At 46.0% G+C, this 23,975-nt stretch overlaps 1 protein-coding gene across 1 annotated transcript in view; it reads right to left on the reverse strand.

Moving 5' to 3' along the window:
* Nucleotides 1-23,752, reverse strand: part of lrrc49 (leucine rich repeat containing 49) — a gene marked incomplete at both ends in the record, with an annotated part of 59,596 nt that extends 35,844 nt beyond the window's left edge. Inside the window, 9 exons of the mRNA XM_080843457.1 lie at nt 455-516; nt 11,645-11,788; nt 20,044-20,110; nt 20,682-20,885; nt 21,225-21,333; nt 22,272-22,496; nt 22,694-22,769; nt 23,345-23,413; nt 23,699-23,752. Coding sequence (XP_080699583.1) covers nt 455-516; nt 11,645-11,788; nt 20,044-20,110; nt 20,682-20,885; nt 21,225-21,333; nt 22,272-22,496; nt 22,694-22,769; nt 23,345-23,413; nt 23,699-23,752 — 1,010 coding nt within the window. The remainder of the gene's footprint in view (nt 1-454; nt 517-11,644; nt 11,789-20,043; nt 20,111-20,681; nt 20,886-21,224; nt 21,334-22,271; nt 22,497-22,693; nt 22,770-23,344; nt 23,414-23,698) is intronic.
* Between the last annotated feature and the right edge of the window lie 223 nt (nt 23,753-23,975).

Below are 23,975 nucleotides of genomic sequence, written 5' to 3' on the forward strand. Positions count from 1 at the left end.
CAGAGAGAGAGAGGAAGAGAGAGAGAGAGAGAGAGAGAGAAGGAGAGAGAGAGAGAGAGAAAGGGGTGGGGATGGGAGGCAGGAGGCTAACTCTCCCACTGCAGTGAGAAGGGCTAGCTAGGCCAGAAGCCACGGCTACAGTCAGAGCCGCAGACAGAGTCGCCCCACACACACCAAACACACACACACACACGAGGAGGAGGGGGCAGACGCTGTTGCCGGCCGGACCAGCGCAGAGGCTGGGGGAGGAGGGGGTTAAGGCTGCCGGTCTCCCACACAGTCTCTTCTCTCTTTATAGCCTGTCCTCTCCATCCTTTTCCCTCCCTAACACACACACACACACACGCTCTCTCTATATCTCCCACTCTATCTCCATCTCTTCCTCCCTCTCTCTGCCTCTCTCTCCATCTCTCTGCTTCCCTTCCTTCCGCATTTCTCGTTCTCACGCGCTTACCTGCTGATGCTGTTGTAGCTAAGGAAGAGCCGCTGCAGGCAGGGAAGCCGGTCCACCTCCGTCTGAGAGGGAAGGAGAGAGAGTGAAAGAGAGAGAGACAGAGGGATGAGAAGAGAGGGTACAGACAGAGAGAGATAGAGAGAGGTACAGAGAAAGACAAAATAAAAGAGAGGAAAAGGAGGGAGAACAGGATGAACTCAGAGCTTCCTCGTTCCCTCGGTCACCTTGCAGCTCCAGCATGCAGCCCCATCCGTCCTGTGCAAACACACACTCGCACACTCACTCACACACACACACACACACGCGTGCGCGCTCACACACATGCAGAGAAGAGGAGAGGAGAGGCAGTGCAGAGAAGGGAGGGGCCGCGTCAGTGCAGCGAGGGGAGGGGAGGGGAGGAGAGGAAGGGGGGAGGGGAGGGCTGTGGTGGGAAAGCACAGAGCGTGCGCTAATGCAGGCATAGCCCACTGCAGGAACTGCTCACACACACACAGAGCATCACACCCACGCACATGCACAGGCACACCCACACAAACTGTGTATCACATACATGCACACACACACACACACACACACACACACACACACACACACACACACACACACACACACACACACACACACACACACACACACACACACACACACACACACACACACACACACACACACACGCGCGAAAGCACACGCACGCACACACACACGCACACATGCACACGCACACGCACACACATACATACACAGATAAAACACATACATTTATGAGCAGGGCATTACAACACCTACCAATACAACCAAAACAAAGCACCCCAAAACAGATGTGCATACTAACACAGACAGAACCACAGAGCATCAAACAAAAACACTCCCAGGCAGACAGAGGAGACTCATTTCCATGTCTCATGTGTATGACTGATATTCTGTTTACTAGCCTGGCTCTGTTCCCTCTCATACAGTAGGACATTTGCCAACAAATGCTGATAGCTACGATAACATTGTTCCTCATCACCAAAACCTATAATTATAGAAGCATAAGGCAACCTATCTCTGTCCACTCACTTTGTCTCTTTTCTTCACCTCCTACTCTAGACTCTATCTCCACTGTGGGATGCTGCTGCTGTCCACCTCATCCACTTGCAGAAGCCCTCAGCTTACAGCTGCCCATTCCCACCCAACTGTTATACAGTTTCTCTGCTTATGATACATCCCGTAAACAAATTTTGTCCCAGCTTATGTACCTGATATATAAACAAAGGCCATCACTGACGTGTTCTGCTTCATTGCTCTGCTTATCCTTACAATAGTAACCTTATGAGCTCACTGCACACCCACTAAGCTGTTCAATACTTTGAAAGCTGGCTCTCCCAATTTGATTCACTTTCAATCTTGTATGTATCATGTTTATACCAACTTGTGTGTATGGAACCTTGTATGCATCATGTGTTTATCACATGGATGCTAATGTCTTTTATCCTGATGGGATAAAACGCCTGCTACTGATTCTTCTCTCCTCCTCCCCTCCCTTTTTATACCACTCTACCCGCCCAGCCCCAAGCAGATGGGTCCCCCCTAATGAGTTGGGTTCTGCTCAAGGTTTCTTCTTGTTAAAAGGGAGTTATTCCTGGCCATCGTGGCCTTAGTGCTTGCTCTAGGTGGTTCAGGCGATTTTAATCGCTATTGGCGCTACATAAATAACACTAAATTGAATTTAATCAAATTGAATACAATTAAATGTACATAACTACAAAACTATATATGCATACCTATACATACACTTACAAACACAATCTCCCTGGCATGTAATCTCCCACAGACATTTGTTACACGCCCACATCCACACCCGCATACAAACAAATGCGTGCAGGCATGCACACACACACACACACACACACACACACACACACACACACACACACACACACACACACACACACACACACACACACACACACACCGATGTGGAGGGCTATTCTGCCTGGGCGTCAGCCTGTATCACGATCAAAATCAATGGGTGGTGACAGCACCAGCAGCTGGGGGTGGGGGCACAGAGAGAGGCACTGCCAGGCGACAGCACACAGGGACCAGGGCAATGTCACAAGGTCGTCAGGACCAACCGACAGACATCAGCCTTTGGTTAAGGGGGCTGGGCTGGGCCTGAGTATCTGCTAGCATACAGTCAAGGGAGATCAGAGAGGTGCAAAGGAGAGGGGGGTGGAGGTGGCAGAGGGGGAGGGGATGATGGAGATAAAAAGAGAGAGAGAGAGAGAGAGAGAGAGAGAGAGAGAGAGCGAGAGAGAGAGAGAGAGCTAGAGAAAGAGAGCTAAGGCGGTAGGTACATGAGAGGAGGGAGGTGTAAAGCACAAAATGCTCCCTTTCCTTCCTCTTTCTCTCTCTCTCTCTCTAGTGTGCTGACTCAGCCCACACTGCAGACACACCCTGTGTGATCCTGTGACACCAGCTCAGCTAACAAATGCACACACACACACACACACACACACACACACACACACACACACACACACACACACACACACACACACACACACACACAGCTAGAGAGAAAGAGAGCAAATCTGCCACGTACCAACATAGGCAGATACATATGCACAACACACACACACACACACACACACACACACACACACACACACACACACACACACACACACACACACACACACACAGGGACAAACCAGCAAACTCCAGGCTGCAGCCTCTAAAAACAAGCAAGAGTCAAGTGAAATGTGTGTTGTTTAAAGAGATGTAAAAGTGCACTGTGTGAATGAGCAGCTGATACTCCTCAGTCTGCTCATTCACTGTGCCTGGCTGAGGTCAGTGATCTGGGGTAAAGATGGACACACGCATACAGACAGAGTGAGAGTGAAAGAGAGAGAGAAAGAAAGAGCTCCTTTATTAAACTATTGACAAACTTTGACACACAAATACACCACTAAAACACATTAAACATTACAACCTCCAACTAACAAGGTTTATACCATCACAATAATACAAGAAAAGGAAAGGAAATGCTATTCTCCTCCCTCACACACATTGAGAAACACTTGCTCATCATCTCCAACTTCACACAGCATTCCCACATCTCAAGGCCTAGAGAAAGTCATCACATCATTAACCAGTTTATGATCAGCATATAACATTTTCATGGGACCAGCCACCATTCCCTTAAAAACCTCCACACCCTCAGCTGAACCCGCCCCCAGTAACTTGCTCTTCGAGCCCTCAAAATGGCCATCTTTGTTGACCCCATTAGAACATTGAACAAACAGATATTGCACTTTTTCTTCACCTTGTAAATGGGGCCCCAAATAAAACGATGCTTAAAAAGCCCCCCCAACCACTCACAACACAAAAACAAGTGATCCACTGTCTCACCCCCCCCCCCCCCCTCACCCCCCCGAAAGAGAGAGAGAGAGAGAGAGAGAGAGAGAGAGAGAGAGAGAGAGAGAGAGAGAGAGAGAGAGACATTTGTTTAAATGTTATGCTTTGGCAATGGAAAAAATGTCATGTCAATAAAGCTCATTTAGATGGAAAGAGAAACAGAGAACATCAAACTGTTTGGATGAGAAGACGGCATTCCACAGCTCTGCCGCTCATTCAGGTTACTGGGTTCATTTCAGGCAACCACCTCGCCTGCCCTACTCACAGCTTAAGGCATTATACTGTACATACACACACAAACACAAGTTGGCAAAGAGTGGGCTATGAGTCAATGAGTCTGCATTGTGTAACCGCAGCAGTGCCCTGCATTACCATGTGTGTGTGTGTGTGTGTGTGTGTGTGTGTGTGTCTGTATGTATGTATGCGCGTGTGTGTGTGTGTGTGTATGTGTATGTGTGTGTGTGTTTTAATTTGTGTGTATGTGTGTTAGTGTGTGTCTGTATGTTAATGTGTGGGGGTGTGTGTGTTTATGTGTGTGTTAATGTGTGTGTGTGTGTGTGTGTGTGTGTGTGTGTTACTGTGTGTGTGTGTGTGTGTATGTCCATCTTTTGGCTTATGTAAAGCGCATCTGTGAGGACAGGCTGGGCCATTGTAGCCAGACCGGTGAGAAACCCATCATCTATCTGAGAGAGCTGGAGCCACAGCTGCCTGACAACTAATCCAACACAGAAAAACTTTTTTTTTGGCCATCTTATCCGCCACAGATGCACAGAAACACACGTTTTACTCTATCACATCCACTACAGACACATACAGCAAGCCTTCTAGTCCATTACATCCCTTTTCCTAGCTATGGAGCAATGATATGATAGTGCTCTCTTTTTTTCATAAAAAGAGCTGTCTATCAAGGGCATGCTGTGCTACAGAGTGATACAGTGTGAGACAACTGATCACAGACCAGTATTAAAATAATCAGATCAGATCAGTAATATTCAGATGCATAGGAAAATAAAAGGAAAGCAACTTGGGTAAATATTTGAATTATCCTGCAGCCGAATGATTCATTTAATCCTACAGTTGTGTTTACCGAAGAGGAAACACATGATGAAACAGCATTTCTGACCTGTCCCACTCATTTGTAGCTAGTCAGCAATATGATTTACAATAGTATGGAGACACCCCTTTGAGACTGCCCTCCTGACCTTCCTAGTGTCTGCGACATCCTGTACCAGCTCAAGCATGCATCCCAGATGCAGGGGTGCAAACTTGTCACCTTTCGGCGAAATTCGCCGTTTTTAAGCCAAAATAGGTTACAATAACGGTGATAACGGATAGTAGGCCTACAGTGTCTATTTCTCGGTCCCTTTGGGAAAATCTTAGCGCGAAAACGCCGAAAAATGTACATAAAAGACACGGTCGTCAGCGGAGTTTAGTTGCTAATAAGTTACAGATGCAGTATCTTAAATAACCATTAAATTGGCAGCTTGCACATTGATGACGGCACCCTGAGGGGTTTCTTACTTTCCCCATTATAGTTTTATGAGTTAAATCGCAGAGACTATAACGTCAGCTAGATCACTAGCTATCATTTAATGCAAATTGAACTCTTCTATTTAGCAACCAGACGTTTGCCTACCCTATGTGCTTTTTCACTGCGGTGTAGAACCTATTTAGTCTTGCTGATCTGTCATAAAACCGCAGCAAACGTAACCTCTGCCTCATTGAAGGGGGCGTGCGAGAGCCTGAAAAGTGGACTTCCAATCCATTGAAATGATAAATACCTAATGGGCGACCAATGCCCGAGCTAAAATGATTGCATCAAAAGACGGGGCAGATGATAACTCGATCAACTAGGCTACTCACATTCAAGGTCAAATTGCTTCGAAAATGTTTGGAAGCTGTATTTTTTTATGTCAATTTAAAAACACACAAGCCCTCTTTTTATTGGTGAGCTGATTTTGAGAAATTAAACTTCAATTGCAGCTTAAGTTGTGTTTTCTGGTTGCTAAATAGAAGAGTTCAATTTGCATTAAATGATAGCTAGTGATCTAGCTGATGTTATTATCTCTGCGATTTAACTCATAAAACTATAATGGGAAAAGTTAAAAACGGCGAATTTCGCCTAAAGGTGACAAGTTTGCACCCCTGCAGATGTGCAGTTTCCTGTCATCTCATTTGACTTGCCTTCAGCAAGGCAACCATCCCAGGGAAAACATTCACACAACTAGGACATCATACAGTAGAAGGCATCGATGCTGAGTGGTTAGTTACAGGCAAAACTGATCAATATCATGACATAATGAAGCTGATGGTACAGCCCACTGGAAACGAGCGAGAGGATGCCATGAAATGGGAATGGTGTGGAGCGCAAATGAAAATAAGATGGAGCTGTAGCTTGGCTTTGATGGGGATCCAGCGGGCTTAGAGGGGAACATGCTTGTTCAAAGCTTTGCTCTCGCACAAATCCCTTCATTACTGAGAGTCCCATGAGAACCCATCCAGAGGAGCTTCTCCCTAAATTACCAATGTTCTCTTAGTTAGTCCTCTGATCCCCAGACAGAGAAAGAGAGGGAGAGAGAGAGAGAGAGAGAGAGAGCGAGAGAGGGGAAGGGGGGAACAGAGAGAGGGGTGAAGAGAGAGAGCAGGGGACCAAAGAGAGATGAAGAGGATGATCATGAGAGATAGAAGGGGTAAATGAAAGAGAGAGTGAGAGAGAGAGAGAGAAAAGAGCATGAGAGGGTGAGAGAGAGTGAGAGAGAGAGAAAAGAGCATGAGAGGGTGAGAGAGAGAGAGAGAGAGAGAAAAGAGCATGAGAGGGTGAGAGAGAGTGAGAGAGAGAGAAAAGAGCATGAGAGGGTGAGAGAGAGAGAGAGAGAGAGAGAAAAGAGCATGAGAGGGTGAGAGAGAGAGAGAGAGAGAGAAAAGAGCATGAGAGGGTGAGAGAGAGAGAGAGAGAGAGAAAAGAGCATGAGAGGGTGAGAGAGAGAGAGAGAGAGAGTACATAAGCCAGTTAAACTAACAGCTGGGGGACTCTGACAGAGTCCTGGCCAAATGGAGACGAGTAGATGGAACAGAGAACAGAAACTGGTAGCCCCCCAGTGAGGTCACCTCGGTTTTGATTTCAGTTCCTGCAGCACACAGCCAAACATGACCTCAGACACCCCCATTAGTTTAGAGGGGGGTCTCGACCCCGACCCGCCGCGATCCGTAGCTGGATGAAAGCGGTAGGAGAGAGCAGGAGCGTGCAGCTGGTCCAGACACACAGAGACCAGCTGCTCAGACCAGCAGCCATTAATCAGACGTGCCTGCAGGACCCAAACAGCCAGCGGCCATTAGCATGGCTCTCTCCCACGCCACCACAGCCCAGAGATAAACTGTTTATGTCATGCTTCTGCCAGCGTTTGCACTCATGTTAATGGGGACATGAAGGTGGGTGTTGCGGTGAATCATTCTGTGCACTGCGAGAGAGAAGCTATCAGCTTTTAGTGACAGAAAATGTTATAAATAAGCCCAGCATGTTTAATTTAGATGTTATCACTCCAAAGACCATAATATAGTATTCACTTACTCACAGATTAAAAAAAATGACACCAATATTGTAGCCCCATACTCACAGAGAAGTCTGTCAAAGAGCACAGCTGTATTGTAATGGCTGCATGGCACTGAGGATTGTCTAAGTCTCTCTCTCTCCCTCTGCTTGGGTGACTGCGGTGATGCTAACACAGAGAGTAGCACTGCTCCCAGTCCAGCTCTTCTGATGAGCATATCTCTCTCTCTCTCTCTCTGTCTGTCTCGCTCTCTGTCTCTCTCTCCCTCCCTCCCTGTCTCTCTATCTCTCTCTGTCTCGCTCTCTGTCTCTCTCTCCCTCCCTCCCTGTCTCTCTCTCTGCAGACGGTCTTTCATCACTCTGACTCAGCCTAAATTTAGCAGCAGCACCTCAGACAGATGGTGATGTCACCTCTCAGCTGATGTGGTGCATGGCTACAGCCAACCAATCAGTGCTCATCAAAGGAAACGGGGGGGGACAGAGTACTCGCTTTGCCTACTTTCTTCACCGTAGCAACGCCTAAGTGCTACAGCAGTCAGCTTCACCCTCTTTACCAGATACACACGTACACAGACACGGACACCCACACCCACCTGTACACAAAAATACCCCCACACACACTGACAAGCAATTTGCTGTCATTGCCAATGGCAGACTGCAGGAGCAGGAGCAGAAGCAGGAGCAGGAGCAGGAGCAGGAGCAGGAGCAGGAGCAGGAGCAGGAGCAGGAGCAAGAGCAGGAGCAGGAGCAGGAGGAGCAGTGTGCCCACGCCTTACAGCTCTGCAGCCTTATTAAGCCGATGAAGTGTGGATATGGACTTGTTTATTTGAACTAGTGTCTGCACGTGTGTAAGTGATGAGTGTGTGTGAATAATTGAGCGTGTCTGTGTGTGTGTGACAGTGACGTGAAGGTACGTATACACCACTTAAGAAGTCGGTGAGGACAAGTCTTGAGCAGGTTTTAGTGCAATCTACCTCTAAAAGCCCTCGATATTTACATACCAGACCATCTACAGCGTCTCATTCATGCTCTTTAGACACAGCGGCCTCACTCAACTCCTCTCAAGACACCTCTTAGAGCTGGCTCTCTCTGTCAGGCACAGACAATCACGAGCCCAGCTGAGGAGAAAGCCTGCCCTCGTCAGCCCATTCCTGTCGTTTAAAACACCACTTGGACGTTTGTTTTTGCTGAAAGTAGCACTTCGATGCATTTGTCTCGCCTCAGGAAGCAGCGTCCAGACAACCACTTTGCCTCTCACCAAACAGGCAGAAGTCTGAGAGGCACCTGCAGTTTCATGCACAGCTTTCAGGATGGCAGGGATGGCAATCAGTGGCAGGCTGGCAGAGAAGCCTTGTAATGGGAGAAACAGAGGGAGTGCGGTGGGGGGATTTGGGCTCACTGCTGCTTCTGCTGGGTTGGTTGGTCTAATAAAACACTGCATCCTGTCATTAAGTGAGGAAGTAGTCAGGAAGAGAAAAAAAAAACATTGAGGAGAGTAAGCTACAATTCAAAGAGTGTTTTGTGGTGAAATTATGATGTTTTTTTTTTAAATTGCTTTGCTGTGTGTTTGTGTGAGTGTGTGTGTGTGTGTGTGTGCGTGCGTGCATGTTTGTCTGACTTAACATGTGGATTTTCTGAAGCTGGATTGCCCATTTAAGAGTCCCTGTTTTAACATAATGACCACAGCTAAATCTCTTACTTACTCATTAATTCACTCTTGCATTCAACTGCATTAGAATCCTAGTTTAGTATGCACACACTAATTCTGAGGCATCAATGCGTGAACCAGAAGTGTGAGAGAGAGAAAGAGAGGGAAAGAGAGAAGCAGCTGCTCCAACGCTGCCAGTGAGATGACAGACACGGCATCCACGACATCTGTGAGCATCTGGAAAACACCCACATACACACACACACACACACACACACACACACATACACACACACACACACACACACACACACATAAAAGTGTGCGGATATGGAGAGCGGGGCATGCAAGCAGAAGCATGCCAAATACCCTGGCACAACACTAGCAGTGCCACACAAGAAAGGGGTTAGTCAGAGAGGCAGAGGCCTCTGTGGGGCTGTTAAATAAGTCTTTGGTCACCAAAGCCAGAGCTTCTCAAACTTTGTCTATCATATCTGAGCCAATGGTTTCTCCATGACGGGGGACTAGAGCCAAGAAGTAACATGGTATGCAGTGAGTGGGGACTAAGGCATAATGTGCCCAATTAGGAATAGGTCCACTGACAAATAGATGCTCATAATGTTTGGATATGGAATGAAAGTTGTGTTGTTATGTTATGACACACACATACCGTACACACAGCTTCAGGGGCTCTTCTTGGGATGAATCACCTCCCCACAGAAACTGAGACGAGAGGTGGCATTCCTCCACAGTGAGAGGATGAGAAGAGCCCAGAAGAGCTGCTAAAGCTGCTGAGGCTTCCACTGGCTGTGTGTGCGTGTGTGTGTGTGTGGTGTGTGTGTGTGGGCCTGTGTGTGGGCCCTCCAGTTAATCTTGGGGGAAGCTCTCACTTCTCCTGAAGCAGCAGAAAGGGAGCAGATAGTGATGTATGGTGTTGTGCAAAGAGGAGTATGAGGTTGCCTAATTAAGAGAGGTAAACAGGTGCTCTAAGACACAGTCATCTGTTTCTTTGACTATATTGAGGATGAAGGCTTGGCCTTCTACACATATCTCATATCTCAGGTCAGCAAAACACTAAGGGCCTGATTTACTAATATGCGAGCGCTGCTTAATCTGCATTCGCAAATTAACACACAGTGTTTTTGCGCATTTTACTTGGTATTTATCAAACCAGATCGCGCTGGGCAATCTGTGTTTACTCCGCCCTATGTATGGCCTGATTTACTAACACTGCGACCGCTGCTTAAACTGCTGTCGCACATTAACGCACGGTGTTTTTGCGCATTTTCCGTGGTATTTATTTAGGAAGAGAAAATGAAGGTTCAGCAAGGTGGAAATATATATTGGTTCACGTTCGCTCAATCACTGAACCTGATTCAATGTGTGCGCTGCTATATTGTTGTTCTGCCCGCCATCACCTACAGCGAGATGTTTAAAAGAACACGATTATAAAGAATATGCTATTGGTGGCATTAATGCATAAACTGTCTATTATAACAATATAGATGTGTACATGGCGAGATTAATAATTTCTACAAGGGACATGGGTTCACTACAATATATATGGACGTGGGTGCAATCAATGGTTCCGAAAGTTTGTGATTTCAAAGTCCACAATTGCGTTCAGAGCCGAACTCGCGGCATTGTATGGGTAGCTATAGTCATGGCTCTGTGTGTGTGTGTGTGTGTGTGTGCACGAGTTCAATGCCTCTCTCTCTCTCTCTCTCTCTCTCTCTCGCTCCTGCGGGGAAACGAGAGTGAAGTGTCTTTCTCCTGTGTCTGCGGGGCAACGTGAGTTATAAGTCAATGTTAATGTTGACGGTGGAAAGGGGAATTCACTTTTCCACAAACTGGTTGAAATTATCCGGAGGCCAATATTTGCAAATTAGTTTTAACAACTGATGGAATGGAATGTGATCGCAGGGTGGAGGGTTGGATGTCTCTCTGATCTGGTCCAGTAATTGAAGTATTGCGTGGCTGGTTAATCTGTACCGTCTAATGATTTGTGGTTCGCTTTACTGAAAATGTGTTATACGAGTTGAAAAAATTATTTCTGTGCGCTGTCTCTGTCTTCTCCTTGCTCTTATAACTGCTGGCATATCAATTTTCAGACTCAATGAAAATGCGCTTCCTGTTAAGACGTGCTTTTATGAGGCGGATAATTTAGCCCGCAAACAGGGACGTGCGCTCGCCAGGCAGTTTAGTAAATTCCACGCAATACATCATTAGGCACACTCCTCCCATTAAATAGCGCTTTACGCCCACGTTACCACCCAAGTTTCGTGCCATCCCACTTGTTGGCAGGTACACACCCCCAAAGCGTTAATATGCGACTCTGCCCCCTTAGTAAATACCGTTTTATGTTTACGACCGCTATTTTACGCCAGAAATGGGCGCAATCCTGTTAGTAAATCAGGCCCTAAGTGGGTTGATTCTGTTGTGCTGAGCTGTGGGTCTATGCTGCACTATGCAGTGGGGATATGTGGAACTCACTGTGGGCGGACGCCGAATGCTAAAACCCTGGAGGAAGGTCCCACAGTGTATATCAGACACGCTCAAGCCACCCCTCCACCTTAATCTGATCCCCCCCACTCACCACAGAGGAGATGGAGTTTCGTCTCAGGTTGAGCTCCATCAGTGAATCCATCCCCTGCAGACCCTCCACCCCGGAGATGCGGTTCCCCGCCAGGTTTAGAACCCGCAGCTCCGACAGTTGTGACAGGTTCTCCATCTGGGAGATCTAGAAGGAGAGAATGCAGGTACAGTTAGGTTATTTTTTACATTTTCTTGCTGTTAGAAAAAGGATCAGTGTTATCGATACACTCTATATGAAGGAAGTCGGAAGGCAACTTCCAGTCATGCGGTGTATTGTTGTGACTGCTATGAGACCAGACATGTGACTCTCTTCCACCGCACACTTGGCTGCACAAGCTAGTCTGTGCTGAGCTATCTGCATTATAATTACAAATTAAACTAAACGGGGTCAAACCGTGCCGCAAAACGCTCATCTTGGACCCTCTAGTGAGCACGGCCAGACAGCAAGCGTGCCGAATGATCATTGATCATGATCATTCGCTGCCTGCTGTGTGTCTGTATGTTTGTATATCAAGTCACGTATAAAGCAGATCTTGTTAATAATCTGTTGAATTTGAAAGTGTAAACTATACAACAACAGTAAATGGTAAACATAATAAACAAAATAAACGTAAATGTAAACGTAAACCGGTTGGTTTCTTTTTTACACAAATGTTACACATGTGGCCTTTATCCCTTACTTAAAGGCATCCCCTCAAGCAGGTAGACCCTGACGTATGGAAATACAAATCCAAGCTGTGTTCAAGCCCCGATGAGCCAAACTGAGCCAAGCCAAGGCTTCCTTCTGGAGGGGTTGTGGGCCTAAATCAACGAAACCCTCACGAACGAAGATGCCCACATGACAAACCCAGTGAAATGCATCTTTGTTGTTGATGTTGTAGTTGTTGCTCTTGTTATGTATTGTTAAGTATAAATATGATGGTTGTAGTGCACCCTGTTGTTTTAATGCGCTGGGGTGGGTTGTTGCATGTGACAGTGAGAGCTTTGGCCTCAGTGGGAAGTCCCCAACCATTAGCACAAGGAATTTAACATCTAATTCATCAGATCTAGAATGATATGAACATATCAAAACCCGACGATCACTACAAGCCTCTCTACCATTGTCATAAAAAAAAGAAAAACATGGGACCACTTGCCAAGATTGCTTCCATCAGGATTAATACTGGGCACACAGCCACCGCCTTCTTCATCCCATTCTAAAAATACTGACACTGATGTCTTCTCTCCCATTCATGTCATCAGTCTTCACAGCTTGAGAGCAGTCACTGAATCTCCATCTCACACAGACAGTCAAAAGAGGGACCAGACCCCCGCACACACAGGGCTGGTGAGTCATGAACACCTGTGGGTCTTAACCTCGCATGAGGTCAAGGTTGTGAGCCTCTCCATGTGACAAGGTGGTTATTATGATTAGCCATCTGTTTGCATGGGGATCGGCTCTTTGGTCCAAACGCACCACCCCTCAGTTCAGGTTAATTGCCCTTCCTACCTGACAGGAGAGGACACAGAAGGGAGGACTTGCCTGAGAGTGTGAACATGTGTCTACATCTGAAAATACATAGTGTCTGTGAATGGTAGTGTATCTGTGTGTGTTAGTGTGTGGGTGTGTGAATGAGTTGTGAATGTGTGGGTATTTTTTAATCAGTTTGTGCGGTTTGTAATTATAAAGTGTGAATTTCGTCCTGTGTATGGGTGTGAATACATGTGTTTGAATGTGTGTGTGCAGGTGTGTCTAGGTGTCAATGTGAGTGTGTATATTGGGGGAGCAGTGATACAACTCTTGCTCTGCTTTCACTGGGAAAGCACTGGAGGGCATTGGGGCACATATGTCCGTTTCATGGACAAACCCTCCTAGGAGGGAGCAGCACACAGACGTCCTCTGAAGGTCAGCTGGAGGACAAAGCTAAAAGCCTCATTATGCTCCCAGCAGAACCGCAGCACAGCACAGTCCAACACATCAGTTATCTTTCATAGGCTGGTTTGAAACTTGGTTTGTTTTGCTGGTACAAAATCAAGTGCGATTATACCGCCCTCCCCCTCCAGCAGCTGGTCTCCTTTCATATTACGTTTTTTTGGTTGCAACCTATGATCTGTTTGTCATCAACATGTGAGCAACGTGCAGCTTTTATTTACCAATGCCACCCAGCAGCGACGCAGAGGAAGGCAGGAAAAATGGAAGCCGCACTGTACTTGTTTTCTCTTCATCTTTTGTTCCTTTTTCTCTCTGCTATGAACGATGCGAGCTGCTTGGATAAAGAGGTTTTTGCAGACACAGGTGGGAAGGAGAGAGGAGTTTGCCGCTTTGCTTGCAGGGCACTCATGCATCAAGCATTAATTCCCACATAGCCATCCTCTAGTTACTATTTTTAAGACTAGAAAAGTGCAGGTTCATAAATAATTTCACATTGAACGGTGGTTTATTTATTGTGGGAGAATTTGGATCCATAAATGTAGGTCACTTTAACAAAACAAATCAAAACAAATCAAAACTAAACAAACGGCTCAAGCGGACCCTGGTCTGCACTGAACACTCACCCTTCCATAGTAGTAACCACCTAACTACAACTGTTGCTGCCATCCAAGTGATGCGAGCCAGATAGGCCATTCGAAGCATAAAGGTAAATAACTTCAAGAGAAACCACCAAGGATGTGTTTTGCCACAAGCTAATGGTATCTCATTTAAGCACAATCAGAAGTACTTGTTTCATAAACAACATGTCAATGTGTCTGATTAAAAAAAAATTCAATAAATCAACTTAAACTGATCAAAGAGACAGGACATCAAAGCTTATGATGATTCAAATGAGTCCACCACATACCAACAGAAACACAGGAGAGGTGTCTGTGTTTGTCTGTGTTTACTACAGCCATCACAAAGTGCAGTGGCTTATTCAGGCCATGCTTGTAGACTTCTGATGCATCTTGTTATTCTATTCGAAAGCCAGCTGGAGGTGGAGCATTTACCATTACACTCTCTGTCCAATGCAATTACATTTGTCTGCACAGACACTTTCACATTTTCTATTTAGACTGGCCAGGCAGCTTATGCCATACGGCCATTCCCTATCTGCTTACTGAGTTGGCTGCTTTTCAAAAGTCATCTTTGACTTGGCTGTTAATTGCCCTGTCCTTGTCCTTTTATATAATGCCTGTCCTCATAAAAAATTATACCACACCCTTTGAAGGTGTTAGCAAACTCTTAAGGCTTGCTGAAGCACCTTTCAGTGTTTGTCAAATATTATTCTATTAGGAGGACAATCCAACATATCCACAGAATCAGACATTTCAGAATCATCATACCATGGCATTTCCCATGTTTTACATCTTCTTAATACTTGAGACTGCGTCCTCTGACCTTTAAGACAGTCTGCTTTCATTTTTCACAATATTTTCCACACTAATTGACTGCTTTAGCAGTATGGATACTACGAACAAGCTGAACTATGGTAACCTCTATGAAGCTCCTGCACCAACATAACATTTAAACTAGTCCAACAGTAGTAGAGGTGGACCAAACTGCATAAGACACGTCTCCATGTTGGGACTGAACTTGGACCTCACTCACAGTGGAGGCTTGGACTTGGTCACCACAGAGGGCCTGAGTCTGGTCCTGTGACTCAGCCACAGATTGAGATATTCCACAGTGGCTCCAAAAGAATAGCCCCCGCACAAACACACACACCCTCAGGGACAGTATGGTGGGGCCAGCCAGGTTGGCAGTCTGCTGAGAAGTCTGTTCTGAGGTCCCATGGGATTCATGTCTGAATTAAATGTTCCTCCCTCACCAGCCCCTTCTAACTAACGGCACACTCCCTCACCAGCCCCCTCTACCTAACTACACACTCCCTCACCAGCCCCCTCTACCTAACTACACACTCCCTCACCAGCCCCCTCTAACTAACTACACACTCCCTCACCAGCCCCCCCCCATAACTACACACTCCTTCACCAGCCCCCCCCATAACTGCAACCTCCATACGCCTTCCTGCAGTTACATGCAGCCATCTGAGGGATGCTGTGAGGGATAGTGAGCATGCTTGGGGAGGAGTGATCAGATCAAGAAATGAATATGTGTGTGTGTGTGTGTGTTCTGATAACACAAAGGTATACAAGTGATTCTGGAGCCAGGTTTAATGATTTTAAAACTCATCGGCCAAGAAAGAACATCTTCTCTCTTCAGTGATGTCACATGGGAGCCAACCTGGCGTTGATATGCAAGATTGATAGGAATGACCTTGTCCTGGTGTCCGTACCATCTGTCGATAGCTGGCAGAATTTAAAGAGAAGTTTTCCAAACGTTACACAATGTCTTTCAAATTAAAGTTGATGAGTCCGCCCTTAGGCTCGTAACCTGGCACTGCTAGCTCCATACTCTACAAGGTTAACCAGTGGAGTGCACAGAATTGTCTTTCTCCCTGCATTCACTACAGAAATGGCCATTACAGATATAAGACCGAGTCTCCTATTTTCCTCATCTTGCTTTGAGGTTGTACAGGCTAGACTCCACCATGCATGTACAAGCTCCAGCAGCTGAGCTGTACGGCCAACAAGTGTTTCACCTCTTGGTTTCACCTCTCAGCACTCCCACTGGATCAGCACCGAAGGCTGAACACATCAGCAAAGAGCTCTTGTGCTCCACCAACCCCCTCGGCACACCTCCAACCCTGGCCCCGGCCCACCTGCCTCTCACTCCCACCTGATCCCCCAACCGTGTGAAACGGAGTGCCCCCCGAGTCAGGTGCGCTCCTGCTGGGCCTGAGCCGCAGCGAGCGAGCCGTTGGTCAGGTGGTCTCTCCTCCGGCTCCCAGACAGATCCAGTTCCAGCGCCCTCAGAACCCCAGGTCCACCCTTGCTCCAGCAGTGTTGATATTGGCCGTCAGCAGACGCAAGGTGAAGAGGGGAGAGAAACAAACGCTGTTTTGACTACTGATGGAAGGAGGGTGTGTGTTAGATGGAGAGAGAGAGAGAGCGAGAGAAAGAAAGAGAGATTGAGAGTGACGTAATGTTCCAGTTTTGCTCAAACAGACCCCTACACTAGTGGCCCCTCGCAATTTTTTCCTCACTCTCTCTCCCTCTTTCAGACACATAGAAGCTGACACACACACACACACAGTCTTTTCCCTCTCTTTGTTCAGGTACTTCTCAGAATAAGCTGTCTTATTTGATACAGAAAGGATAACTGTCCAAACATAACCATTCTCTGGAGTCTGTCTCGGTATTTGCTATTGTGTTTGTATAATAGATGTGCTATTGTCACAATTGCTGCGGTGCTCAGAGGCTTTGAAAAAACAAACTGCAGTTTTGGCTGGCAGCCATTTTCTCTGACCACTGTAGAATCTTAAATTTCCACCAGCTGCTCTTTGTTTGTGTTGGACTCAAACAAATTTGTAAATCGCCTTTGGAGAAAGCATCTCCTAGGTGAATGAATATGAATGGAATAGTCTTGCTCTTTTTCACAAGCACATCTAATTGCTCTCTCTCTCTCTCTCTCTCACAAACTCACTCACTCACTATCATTCTCTCACTCACTCGCTGTATCTCACGCTCTCTATCTTTCTCATTCTCTCACATCCTCTCTCTCTCCCTCTCTCATTTACTCACACATGCACTCTCTCTCTAGAGTGGATGGGTCATCCTGAGGCAGTGTATCTTGAAATGAATTGTTCTTCACATTAATTAACACTAATTTCTCCATGGGTCCATCTGTAATCTCCACAACCTTTGAAACACCATCTGTTCTAGCTTCAGCACAACTTCTCCCACCATCCCTCATCAAAACAGTTTGGAAAATCATGTAAAAAAAACAAATTAAAATAACATATTTGAGTTACAAATTGCTATGGTGTGGCTTCCGTCTGGGCAGGTCAAGGCAGCCCAAAAATGCCCCAGTTGTTTTCTTCCTCCATTAGCACTTAATTCAGCAGGCATTCCTGGTTGGCCAAGGCTATCGCATGAAGCCCAAAGGCCTCTTATGTTTATGGCTTTAATTCAGGATGCGGCACACCTGACAATCATGTTGACATCTGAATCTGACTACAGCATGTTGCCATGTTAGTAATGGTATTTAAGGAAGTAAACCAGTCTCTCTCTCTCTCCCGATCTCCTTATCTCTGGATCTTTCCATTTCTCTGTCGGTGTGTTCCTTATAAACACAAATTCCAGAACAGAACTGGCATTTCAAAGGGCCAATTCTACATCGCCCCACTTCTAATTCTGCCATTCCAATCAGCATTTTCCACAAAGCTGCAAATCCAAGTCTGTTTGCGTTTCCTATTTGTGGCTTTCTTTGTACCAGACTTTAGCTCCTGGGAGACGGTAAGCTTTTCAAGTGGAGAAAAAGGAGGAGGGAGGAAGAGAGAGAGAGAAAGAGAAAGAGAGAGAGGTACATTCTCTGTGTGTATGTGTGTGAGGGAGAGAGAGAGAGAGAGAGAGAGTAGGAAAGAGAGAAAGAGACGCTGAACGAATGAGCAAAAGAGACGGAATAAAAACACAAATGGGAAGAAATAGATGGAGAGTACAACAGAAAAAGAGAGAACCCAAAAATAAACTGACAGTGCGGCTGACAACAGGGAGGGAGGTAGAGAGAGTGTCTTTGTGCGTGTGTGTGTGTGAGAGTGAGTGAGAGAGAGCGTGTGAGTGAGTGAGACAGAGAAAGAGAGACATGAAAAAATGTGCAAGAGAAAATAAAAACAGACACAAATGGGAAGCAATAGATTGGAAAGTACATCAGAAATAGAAGGAAGCCAGAAATAAACTGTCGGTGAGGCTGATAACAGTTAACTAAATGCAGAGTAAAACCGTGGGATGTGAGAGGAAGTAGGCCAAACCCCAGCGACCTTCATGGAGTCACGTCTAAGGTCATGGTTAAGGAGTCTCCCCACAGCGGCCATCAGTGAGAACGGTAGTTAAAGGAGAAGAGAGGAGGAGAGCCTCAGGGGTGCAGTACCGCATAGAGCATGTATTACAGCATGACTGTGAGCGTGTGAGAAGCTGGCACGACTGCTGATTGACTTCAGTTTGGCTTTCACTCTCCAACTCTATCTTGCTCTCTCTCTCTGTCCTTCATTCTCTCCCTATCTGTCTCTCTCTCTTTCTGTCTTTCTTTTATTCACTCTCTAAATCTATCTTTATACTATAGCTGCCAAACTCTTGACACAACAAGAACAGAAGACAGAAGAATAGGCCACAAAAAGACTTTTAAAGGCTTTCAGACTCTCGCTCTCTGCTGCCTGCTAACTCTACCACAGCTAATGGTAAACACCCCCTCTGTCAACAAGCACACTGCACGTCAGTAAAAAAAAAAACACCAGCCTACCTCAGAGCCCAGTGGTGAACCTTCATTTGGACAAGTTGAATTACACACTTGCCATTCTCCCTCAAGTGCTCTCTGTTTGAACACCATAAATGTAATCATGTGGGCAATGCTTAAAAAGGCCTCCGACTGAGTGTGTGGCACTCTATAGATGGATAGTCTTACATCTTTTCCATAACTTACTTTCTTTCGTGAAAGGTATTCTGGGAAGGACATAAGAGAACACGAGGAGGAGTGAAACAGGGAGAAAGACAGAGAAAGGCAGTAGAGAGAGAGAGAGAGAGAGAGAGAGAGAGAGAGAGAGAGAGAGAGAGAGACAGAAAGATGAAAAATAGAGACACTGAAAAAGAAAAGATAATGGAGGGATATCAAAGTAGGAGATGGATGACCAGGTGCAACCGAAAAAAAGATAAGTGAAAGAAGAGATAGACACAGACAGAGAGAGATTTGATAAAGAAAGACAAAAGAATAAAACAAACAAGAGGAAAAAAAATAATTGAAAAGAATAATACTAAACAATATAAAGAAAGAAAGACTGAAGGTGGGGACGCACAGGCAAAGTACTGGAGGTGCGTGCTGACAGACCCAGAGCCTCCTCATTATGCATTCCGTCCTGTGCCAGCCCGCAGCAATGTAGACAGGCATCCGATACCCGCTGCCTCCATTTTAGGTCTGCTTCGAACGGAGCCCCTGCGGTTCACAGCATGACAGGGACACGCTCGGGCACTAGGCCCATCAGGCGACCTCACCACACGGACCCCCAAGAGGATCTGAGCAGGCGCCTTGCCAGGGGCGGCTGACTGACGTAGGCCCACCTCACCAAACAGGCAGTGCGGGGGAGGTGATGGAACCCATGTGGAGTATGGCGTCGTGGCACAGTCAGTGCCAGAGCAGCGCCACTAAAATCAGCCTAGCGGGGCACATCCTGGAATTTAGCATGAGTGTGTGTGTGTGTGCATGTGTGTGTATGTGTGTGTGTGTGTTTAAGAGAAAGAGAGAGTGGGTAGCAAGGCTACAATAACATATGTTTAAAACATAACACCTATGGGTGAACAAGGAGTCGAGGGGAGAGAGAAAAGAAACTGTACCTGATTATTGTGCATATCCAGGACATCTAGTTTGGCGAGGTTATCCAGGTGGCATATTCTCTGAATCCTGAAAGACATTTTATGGGAGGCTGTAACGTCACCCCTTTTGACATCAGAGAAACAGCAGACATCAGAGAGATACCGAACTGAAACAGCACCTGTGGTATGCTTTGAATTCAGGCCCCCCCTGAGGGGTAAAATGTCACTCTAAAAGAGGTACGAACAATGGCAGACGTTAGCCATCAGATCCCTGCTGCTCACAGGGTGATTTGCGACTTTCATTTTCTCCCAAAGGTAATTTGTTAGAGAGGGGAAGTGCAGAAGAGCACCAGCAGATTGAAACCCCCATCCCTGACTATTTCTTCGTGTGGGTCAGTGTGAAATTCAGTTATGGTTAAGTTTAGTTACAATTGGAGGTCAGTGTGTTCGACTGATTCAACATATCTCAGAACTACCACAGCATATTAAAACTACATTAAGAACATTCAATAGAAATGCTGCATTAAAATGTTGTACTCAAAATTATATGCAAATCACTTTATAAATACTAAGGTTCACTCTCTCTCGCACACACTTTCCTGGTCATACAGTCACACACACACACACACACACACACACTCACACACACACTTACACACCTGTTTTTTCCCAGCATAAGCACTCTAAGCGAGGCGAGACATGCGATGCCGGCGAGGTCGGAGATATGGTTGTCATACAAGTCCAGGAAGACCAGGCGTCTCAGTGACTCCAAGCTGTGCACATGTGTCAGCAGGTTGTGCTGGAGGTTCAGCAGACGCAGTTTCTCCAGACCCACCATTAGGGGGCACTCTACCAGTCCACGCCTCATAGTGGGGAATAATAATTCAAATAATTAATAAACACTGGCACAATATTAAACATAATAGATTTACATTAATTCTCGTGCACTGGCATTTGTGAACCATGCATCTTCTGATTTGTAGATATGCACATGTGCACACATTTGTTTCTGTGCTCCAGCACATACTATTGCCCTCCAATAGGTCATTATTGCCACCTGCTGGCTAATACCTATCATTACAAATTTGTCATTTTATGACCTTAGACTGTGACATTCAGGAAAGCATGTCTCCCCTCAACAACAAAACGCTTTGTATCTGCGAAACCAATTCCTACACGTGGGAGAGATTCCTGGAGCTCACCTGTCCAAATCCAGACGCTCTGGGCTGGAGGCACAGTCATCGCGGGAGCGGAAGGCAATGGGGAAGCCAGGCAGAGAGCTGTCCAACACTGCGGTTGTGGTTGTCTCTCCTGGCAGAAATGCATCTCTTTCTGTGAGCAGTGCTCATAGCAACCAAATTCTATTTTCAATAAAGGGCTATGCCTCGTGGAGTGGCTACTGCTGAATACTGATCATCCTTCAGCTCAGCATACAGCTGCCATTAATAGTGACACAGTGAAAGATGGTAACACAAAACACAGGGACACTCTCTGCGACCAGCACACAAATGGGATGGATTAAAACCTCCATAGTGCTGACTCCCTGGCTTTGCTTGGGGATCTTTCCAAAGGACATGAGGTTTGTGAGATTCACTTGTACACAGGGAAGAGAAGCTCACCACACAGAGATGAAAGGAAGTAAGTGGGGGTCAACTAAAAGGGGCTTGCTTGGTTCTGCGTTGGTGTCACATTGTTGCACAAAATTTACTCATAGCAATTCATGCTCACTTATGGTTGCAGGTGTTGCCAAGCAATTCACACCCAGAACAATAGGCTTGCGTAAAAAATGGCTCAAGTCTAGAAAAAGGGGCCGACGCACGCAAGACGTGAGAAGACGCGCAAGGGGCGCGTAAGGGGCTTGCGCGGCCTCTTGCGCTTGCGCTTATGTCTCTGACCATAAATCAGCCTTAAGGTGCTACTACTATCTGAAGATTGGCTTTTACCTATGTGGTAGACATTGGAGTCTAACCTGTTGTCAGTGGTGAAAGGCACTTTAGCTGTAAGGGTTTCCACCTGATCACATGGGCAGAGGAGCATGTGGATTTAACCTATGGGGATGGGTATGAGACCATGCAGATTTGTTCATGCTTTCCTGTAGGACCATTCTGTCCCATTATGTTCATTGCTGAGTACAGGATAACTGTTCATATGGACATCTACCAGTGCCGTAAAACACAAATATCCACACAAGATGGAGAATTCACAGATGTAACCCACCACACCTGTTGATCTGCGATCGGGACTCTTACCTGAGGCCTGATGGTGTGAAACGGGGTTGTGTGAGTGTGAGGCCCCTGCGCTGTGAGTGTGACGCTTGGTTCTGATGGACTGGCACTTCTGGTGCCACATAGGGTGACTGGGGGCCACGGCTCGAGGGCCGGGCAGATGACGCTCAGGGCCCCTCTGCTCATTGACAAATGCCAGTACAGGGGTATGCAGAGGCCTCTTGCCACCATGGGCAAGATGGCGGAGGTCTGGAGAGCAGGGCATATGAGTGTAGGAGAGGGGGAGGACAAAATAATGGAAAGTTAGAAAGGAAAAGGTGAAGAAAGTAAAGGAGACAATGCTGAAATGATACAGAATTATTTCAATGGTAAATAATGTATGACACAGGCACACACTAACAACAGAAATGCCAACCTCAGAGTATATTTGGTATATTTGGGCATACCTAATCTTGGTTGGGTTGTCCTCAGTGACTCCATGTGAATATTTTTGGTCAGTTCATGGCATGCTTGAAGGTCAAACTGTGGAAGCAGATTATTGTACTGTGTGAAGTACTAGCAATATGTGTGTTTCTTAGTTTCTTCTGCGTCTGCAATGCCTACATGTACATGACTGAAAGGTATACTATATGGTAAAATGTAGAAATGTATTCAAAATAGAAAAATTTTTACTTTGTTAAAGGCACCCAGTGCAACTTTCGAGGCTTGAGACTCGAAAAATAATCATTCAATTTCTAGTCTTTTTTACACGTAGTAAGTTTCAATAACTCCATATCGACATTCAAGGAGCAAAGATGAGACGTCGTTGTGTGGTGAGAACTGATAGAAAATCGTAAACAACAACAATCGCCGGTGGGGAGAGGCCATTTTTCCATTGACTGGAATCCTGCTTTATTTATTGGTGGCAACAATAAATAAAGAAAATGGCGGTGATTGTTGTTGTTTATGATTTTCTATCAGTTCTCACCACACAACGACGTCTCATCTTTGCTCCTTGAATGTGGATATGTAATGAAAAAGACTAGAAATTGAATGTTTATTTTTAAGCCTCGAAAAGTTGCACTGGGTGCCTTTAAGTGTGCAGTCAGGATACTCACCGTTTTTTGAACATCTCTATCAGGTATTAGAGATCTTACCGCAGCAAGGTGCAATTTATAACTGTTAACCTTGACAGTAAAACAGAGAAGGAAAAAAAGTCAGAGCAATAAGCTACTTGCGTTGAAGTCTTTCTCATATTTGTGTCGAAGAACCTGACTTGCTTCTGCTCTGTTCTGCGGATGAATGGTGGAGCTGTCACACTGCCCTTTCACTTTTCAGAGAAAGCTAGACTCAATGAGCCAATGAGTTATTGTCTCCATGAGCCCTTAGACTTTGTAACTTTAACTGTAACAGCACATTTTCGTGTTTCTTTTCGTTTTCCTTAACTTTGTTTGGTGGCTGAGTCACCTTACCGTGGGCATGAAGAACGGTCCATCGTTTTTGCTGTGACGTTTGTGGGAGCGCATGCTGTCCAAATGATGGACAGCGACAGGTTAGCAAGCGTTAGACTAAGAATCCAGAAAAGAAGGAGTTATTTGAAAGGTGTAAATTCTAGTCTCACTTCAGATTGTTTAGCATAATTCCTTTAGCCTCGTCATACTAATTTTCCAATCTACGGCCGCATGATAATATCACCACGGCCAAAGTGAAGTGGGAGGCTATTTGGACAAAGCTGGAAGTGGTGATTCT

This window comes from Sprattus sprattus (assembly GCF_963457725.1).
Source record: "Sprattus sprattus genome assembly, chromosome: 8".
Classification (NCBI taxonomy): domain Eukaryota; kingdom Metazoa; phylum Chordata; class Actinopteri; order Clupeiformes; family Clupeidae; genus Sprattus; species Sprattus sprattus.